Source organism: Diadema setosum, chromosome 12, assembly GCF_964275005.1.
Source record: "Diadema setosum chromosome 12, eeDiaSeto1, whole genome shotgun sequence".
NCBI classification, from domain to species: Eukaryota; Metazoa; Echinodermata; class Echinoidea; order Diadematoida; family Diadematidae; genus Diadema; species Diadema setosum.
In genome coordinates this window covers 10596667-10604198 of record NC_092696.1, presented here as the reverse complement: position 1 = coordinate 10604198, position 7532 = coordinate 10596667, and the positions used below count along the sequence as shown (strand labels likewise).

Genomic DNA, 7532 nt, shown 5'->3' with positions numbered 1-7532 from the left:
ACTAGTCATAGTTTTGATGCCTCTCCTGACAATGCAAAGTGCAAATGTCCCTTTTAGCATACCCTCAAAATTGCTCACTGGACAGTCGCAATTCAACAACTGGATAATGTGCAATTCATAAACATGTAACCATCACAGAGGCACTCTTTCCTCACGAAGGCTGCTGAGAAAAGCTCTGTGCAACAATACTACATGGACCCCATCCCATCATCCTCCAAAGCATCACACAACAGGTGCAGTGGGTCAGACCACAGCTAGCAAAGTGAATAAATAAAAATGCGAGGCATCGCTCGCAAACCTCACTCTATCCGATATCCACTCCAGTCTAACAATCTGACTTTTTCTCTCTCTCACATGCCAGCAAGATGTTACCCTGACTGGAAATAAAAAGAACCCCCCTGAAATCACCATGGGTCTCGATGGTGTGTGAAGACACCAACATCGTTTCACCCAAGATCTCCTGTTGCCACGGTCGCAGCTCACTCGCCGCTCAGAAATGTAGCTGGGAGAGTTTGTCTTGCACAAGCGTCAGTCAATCACCCTGGTAGACGTACTGGTACGGCCGCGCCCTCGTCGGGCTGAGTGGGTAGGTACTGTAGATGTTCCCCGACGGGGAGCGGACGTAGAGAGTCCGGTTATACTGGGGGTGGTGGTGAAATTGGTGAGGGGCTCCGGGGAGCGGGGAGGCTTGGTAGACTTGCGGGGGGACCGTCGGGGAGTGGAGTACCTGGGGCGGGAGGGATGCTGGAATGTTGGCCGTGCGGTAGCGGATCTGGTGGCTGCCGGGTTGGGAGAGTGTGGGGAGTGCACCGCCTCCCGGTGAGCTGATGGGGGTGTTGCCGTAGGTGTAGCTGACGAGCTGTGACGCCGACGGCAGGTGGTGCTGGGTGGTCTTTGGCTTGTGGGAAGGGCTGTTAATGATGGACAAGTTTGGGTGGGAGTGGGCCCCAGTATTAGAAATATAAACCTGTCTCTCCCCCCTGTCTGATGTTGAGTTTATTTGGGGGTGAAGGGGCTGGTTGGTGGGCCTCTGGGTGGAGGAAGGATCAGGGCGGTTTGTACGTTTCCTGGACTGCTCCTGGCGCGAGGCGAGAAGCGAAGGACCACTACTCACGCCTATGGAGGGTAGAGTGCTATTGTTAGTGTTATTGTTATTGTTCACTGCCGCTGACGGCTGAGGCGGTATCGAGGGCGTGGTCACTGTGGTGGACCCCGACGTCTCGGAGTGAAGGGGAGGAAGGTTGATGAACGCAATGGCAGAATCCGACCGGTGATGTGACGGCTTCTCCTTCTTGAGTCTCAGTTCTTGTTCTCCAACCCCAGCCTGCCGGACTGGTTTGTCCGGCTGGACATTCACCGAGCTTCCACCGTACTCGTCATCAACATCTATTTCCTCCTTGATACGATTCACACCCCTCCTCACGACACCCGCACTCAATGTCACTTCGTTCACCACCTTCACGTCGCTGTAGGAGCGCTTCTTCCCCGCGCCTGCTTCGTTCAGGTTCTGCCGCTCGCTGCTGTCAACGTTGGCCGGCTTGCCGTCCTTGGGGGCCGCCCTGTCCGGGCTAGGGTTGGGGCTGTCCGGGATGGTCACGCAGCTGACCACATTGGTCCGCTGCTCCTTCACCACGTCCTCACTGGTCTTGAGGGGGGACACGCCGAGCGAGGACGAGTAGGACGACGACGGCGAGGAGACCTTGTGCTGGGTGTGGTGGTGGGCATCGGGACTGGCACTGAGGATACTGTTGGAGCTACTGAGGGAGCAGCTGTGGGTAATGCTGTTGTCATTACACGCCGTGCAGCTCTTGTCTTCACATCTGAAATCAGATGGGAATACAAAAATGAGGTAAGGAAATGGCTGAGCTACACTCTTTCAACTGAAAACGTACAGATTTTGACATCCTTTATCTGAAATCTATTCATGTCTGTCAAGTGATTGGGAAAATAGAGTGGACTGTCACACATAATTTGATCACTTGACAATCACTCTTACACTGTAGGAGTGGAAATTCTGTGTGGTGTGGAAATTTTGCATTTTGAATATGAAATCATGCAAATTATGTTTTTGCTTGTTATATGTTCCACCAATTAATGTCTTCAATCCACAGAATTAAAGCACACAAAATTGATCTACCCAGACAGAGTGCGAAAAATTAATTGCACGAAAATATACGCTTTTACCCAGTAACCTCCACACTACCTGACTAGTTTTGCCATAGCAGGAAAAACAGCGTACATACTTGTTGTTTTTGGTTTTCTGAAATTTGGCTAAAATCTCCACAGGTGAAGTGCAGTTTCAGAGCCACGTCTGGACTGAGGCCCTTAGGCCTCCTGTCAGATGCCAAGTGGATACTTGCTCATAGTAAGAGTTTACTGGACCTTCAAAACAGGGTTCATACTCTTTCTCACAAATTTAACTCAATGACTTTCCATGACCTTTCTAGCCAGAATTCCATGACCTTTCCATGACTTTTATACATTTTTTTAACACTTTAGACTGAAAATTGATCTCAAATCAAAGCGAAGCAAAGGACATTGATTATTTACACATCTCTAACAGATAAATTTCTATAATTTTTGCAATTCCAAGACTTTCCATGACCTTTCCATGAAAATATCACTTTTCCATGAATTTCAAGGCCTGGAAAAAGACTAATCCAAATTCCATGACATTCCAGTTTTCCATGACCCGTATGAACCCTGACCTATGTGTCGGGGATAAAAAGATTACCCTTTTGCCGGTCGCACCACCTCATCTTCGCTATCACTACTGATGGTGATGACGCTGGGGGTGGGGCTGGGGGAGTCGGGGATGACGATCGGTTCCCGCTTGTTGGCGTAGGACGAAGCCTGACCCCGCCCGCTGGACCCCACCCTCTTTCCCTCCACGTCCCGCTCCTGCTTCAGGGCGGGGCTCAGCCGCACGTCCTGGGACGTCACCGTGGCGTTGAGCCGCCGCCCATGGGGCCGTGCCTCGGATGCCGACACTAGGGGCGGCGTGTTGCCCTTGATGCGCTTACTCTTCTGAGGAGAGAGACTGCTGCTAAATGCAGTATGAGTCCTGAAAGGAGATTGATGACAAAGCACATATGTGTCTCATAAATCATTACATTTTACAGGTTGCACCACTGTAATAAAAGAGGAGTTACAGATTTAAAGAACAGCAACAAGATTATGAACGACCCATAGGGAAAATGCCTGCTAATCATTCTGATAAACTGATGTGTTATTGGCCATCTTTCCAACAGACACATGTAACCAAGGATCATTCAACCTTTCAAAATTATCAGGATGTCGGATATGTAAATCTGTCATTTGGAGAGTCTATCCCTTTTAGTTGTTGTTTTTTTTTTTTTTTTTTCTCTTGTCTCTTGTTCCCCAGGTCCACAAGGGTCTAGATGCTCTCTGGTGCTATCCCAGTTTTACAGTTAAACACTAGATTACATTTAATGAGCTAAAATCCGCAGATGTAAGGATCTTCTCACAAGATTTTAGTAGGTTTGACATCACATTCAAGTCAATTGCATGGTTCTTTGTTTCTGCTAGTCATTGCTGTGGCACATCAATCTACCCTATCCAACTCATGCATCTCTCCACCAAACCACACGACCGAGGGGTCATGCGAGGGAGGCACAACTCACTTCTGTCCGCCCTGCTTGCGAGCCAGCCGGTGCTGGGAGGCTCCCCTGGAGGAAGAGGCGGCGGCCCCGTGGGCCAGGTTGGTTGCCGTGCCCCACGTCTGGGAGTGTTGCAGGGAGTGCTGCGGGGTCACGGGCATCATCGGGTGGAAATGGTGGCCGGCTGAGAACTGCGCTCTCTGGAAGGGTGGACATGGAGAGGAATACAAATTCACCATTACCATGGCAACGAGAATTTGATACTGACAAAAAACGGTGTCTTACACATACACCTATGATAGTGATCACACATGCCACATTTTGTGTGAATTGCTAAAAAAAAAAAAAAAAAAATGAGGAAGTTTGTCAATCTACATTATTTTGCAACCGATCAAATGATAGATCGACCAACAAACTGGGACCCGACCTCCAGGTAATTCCTATATACTGCACCCTCTTGCACACTACAATGTATGTGTGGGCGGGGGTATAACAGGATGAGACTGTTTAGGTCACCTCCTGGGAGTATAAACCGATGCAAACCATATGAGTCACATACAACTTGAAATTGAACACCCAGCTAGTCAGCTTCTGTTTCGATAGTGTTTACTTCGCAATCAATGGTGAAACCAAAATAATCTGGTGTTTTTGTTTGTTTTGAGGTGCTCCATTCAAATGATTCTTGCCAGACACTGTGCTTTTATGACAAAAGACTTTCCATGGCGCATTCCCATTGTCTGTTCTTCCACTAATACAATAAAGCAAAGTATGGCTAAATTCATACCGCTCCAGATACACTTCACATGTTACACAAACTTGTTGACATGTGTACCAAATAACACAAAATCTTGCAACATATCTTTCTCAGTTTTGAATGACCAGATGTCTCTTACTTACAACAGACACAAAGTCAGGATTACAAGCAGTGCTATTCATTGATAGCTAGAGTATGACTGTCATTGCAATTCATTTTATTCCCCCCATCCAATTTTCATTCATTCATTCATTCATTCATTCATTCATTCATTCTTATCTCTTATTTTCTCTTATTACAATCAGGATTACAATCAGTGCTATTCATTGATAGCTAGAGTATGACTGTCATTGCAATTCATTTTATTCCCCCATCCAATTTTCATTCATTCATTCATTCATTCATTCATTCATTCATTCATTCATTCATTCTTATCTCTTATTTTCTCTACTTTTTTTTTTTTTTTTTTGGGGGGGGGGGGGGAGGAGGGGTTGACGTAGGGTTACTGACCTCTATACCATGGTCATAGAATGTCCCTTCCCCAACATCCATGTGAAAGAGGGCGGGGCTCGGCTCCGTGGTGACAAACCCAGATTCATCAGAACTTCTCCATGATACCGGGGCTGCAGAAACATACTGCCGTCTGGTGGGAAGGGGAAGAGAACAGATAATGGGCAAATTGTTAACAAACCAACAACAACATTAACACCAACAAACAAAATTTGAAGCATAAATCTTCCATGGAGACAATAAAAGACTGAAACAGCACACGAACATACAATTGTACACCATGAAAAGTATACTTGACAGACGTGCAAATTTCCAGTGGAAGTACAAGTGTTGAGAAAAAGTATGAGTTTTGTTTTAAAACGAGAGACTTTTCATCATCACTGTTACTACTACTACTACTGCTACTACTACTACTACAGCTGATCACCAGTCGCACTTAAGTCCTTCTTGACTTTAAGAACGGCTTTGTGAAACACCCCCTTGTATTACTACAACAACTACTACTTCCACCACTACCACTATACAAATATAACTACTGATAACACTTGTACTATTGCTATTACTATATTTATCCTAATAATAGCCTTGGTGTCTACAATAACAAGATAATCTTCCGATGGGTCACAAGTGTACACTGTATCTGCAGAGAGTACACTGTAGTGTAGACATGAATACTTGCTCTTAACATTTGAATCCACACCAACATTAATCTCTCCCACTGTATTCCTACTTTTTTTCTTATTATTCATTTTTTTCCATAAATACTGCCAGTAGCTGCCAAAGGCTTTTGCCAAGGGCTCCCTCGCCTGTCCACATGTGACTTCTCATCTGTTTGGTGGGCTTTCTTTCGCTGGCATCAACAACAAAGACCTAACACCATCAAAAAGCATAAGCAGCTGTTTTGCATGGCTAAGCCCTATATGTTTGGAGGGCTCCATCCTTCCAACATGAAAAGGCACTACCCACTATATGTGACCCGTCAGAGAAAATAGAGTTTGAAGTCTGATCATCAAAACTGGTCAAAACCATCAAATTTCTGTTTTTGGCATAATGTTGTAGTCTAATGTTTCATCTGTCATCTGCCAAAATTTCAAAGCTAAATGATCAAAGGAAAGGCAAGAAATCAGCGTTTTTCTGGGCCATGATTTTCTGACTTTCAACAGAACAGAAACGTGTCCGAAGATTTGGATTTATCGGCGTAGATAGACATTGCCCCTAGCAACGAGGGAGAGATTTTATTGGTCAGTGCGTGGCATCCTGGTTATTGATTGGTCGAGCATAGACCGCTGGGGCTAAGCTTGAATGAACATTGCCGAGGTTCCTATGAGCATACCTTTTATTGTCAAGAGGTGAAAATTGTCTTACCTCCCCTTGATCATGATTGAGTTGGAAAGAACACTTTGAAGGTTTTCTCAAAATGCTGATTTCCTAGACCACTCGACGTGGTCTCATAACTTCGTCAATATCTCTGCAACTGAGTACTTTTATGAGTTGTGTTATATATGAAATTAAAGCAGAAGAGTAAGGGAATAATGTCATGTCATTTTCCGGATCCTCTTGTTGTAGTGAGTCACATACTGCTACTACTTCTCACTACTGTTCTACAGAGAAAATCAGCAAGAATGAGAACGAGGGAAGAGAAAAGAACCCACCTCCAAGTCTCAGTCAAGGTTTGTGCCTCCGGAATGACTGGCTGCTGTGTCACTGCTGCTGCCCCCTGTTGCCATGGCGACAGAAATACTTGACCCCCATTGGGTGGCCACGACTGGACTGGCCCATTCTGCAGCAGACACGAAAAGATTTTTGGAATTATATTTTGAGATTTTGTTTGTTTGTTTTTGTTTCTTGATTGTTTGTTATCGTCTTAGATCGAGTGTTAGTCTCGTTCATTTGACTGCTGCGAACTGCAGCTGTACCGCCTGTGTTGTAACATTCAGCACGATTATGAAATAAAAATCTGCATGGTTAATGAAATACATTTTTATGATACCTCAAGTTTGTCAGTCGAAATAATCATCTCCTATTTCCCGGGCAATGGTTACAATCTAATATCGCCTTGGTAATCCTTGAGGTGTCTACCAGCCCTCACCTTTGGCTCGGCCTGATAGACACCTTGGCGATGTTAAATTGTACCATCGCCCTTGCAGTTGACAATTATTTCTTTACTGTTAGGATGTAATGAAATTCAGAGAGTTGCCTTTTTCAGGACGACTTTGGTAAAAATCAAGAAAACTTATCAGCGCTGTGTCACAATGCTGGTGTGGACTTACGGGTAAGAATACTGTTTGGCCCTGCCCCGCTGGACGGGGTGGCCAGCCTTGCTGGGCCCCGGAGCTCCCGACGGCCATGGGCAGGGCTACGTGCTGGATGGAGTGGTGGCCGCCCGGCCCGCGCTGGCCGATTGGAGCGACCACAGTGGTGGTGTGTCGCGACCCTAATGATGGACTCTGGAGATAGAAAGAAGACACAGGCAAACACATCATGAATGGTGAATCAAAATATTCAATATCGGAGATGATGATGATAATGATGACAATAACGATGAGGATGATTATGATATTGATGATAATAATGCTGATGTTGATAGAAATCACAATAAAATGACAAAAAGCCCTTATAAATGCATTTGTAACAGGCATAACCTAAAG

General features: G+C 45.5%; 1 protein-coding gene across 1 annotated transcript in view; it reads right to left on the bottom strand.

The window, feature by feature from the left end:
• Positions 1-314: 314 nt before the first annotated feature.
• Positions 315-7532, bottom strand: part of LOC140236022 (homeodomain-interacting protein kinase 1-like) — a 49543-nt gene continuing 42325 nt past the window's right edge. The window contains exons 9-14 of the mRNA XM_072315999.1: positions 7155-7331; positions 6537-6664; positions 4885-5017; positions 3645-3820; positions 2735-3064; positions 315-1820 (exon numbers count right to left, since the gene is read on the bottom strand). Of these exons, the coding sequence (XP_072172100.1) occupies positions 533-1820; positions 2735-3064; positions 3645-3820; positions 4885-5017; positions 6537-6664; positions 7155-7331 (2232 nt within the window). The 3' untranslated portion in view covers positions 315-532. The remainder of the gene's footprint in view (positions 1821-2734; positions 3065-3644; positions 3821-4884; positions 5018-6536; positions 6665-7154; positions 7332-7532) is intronic.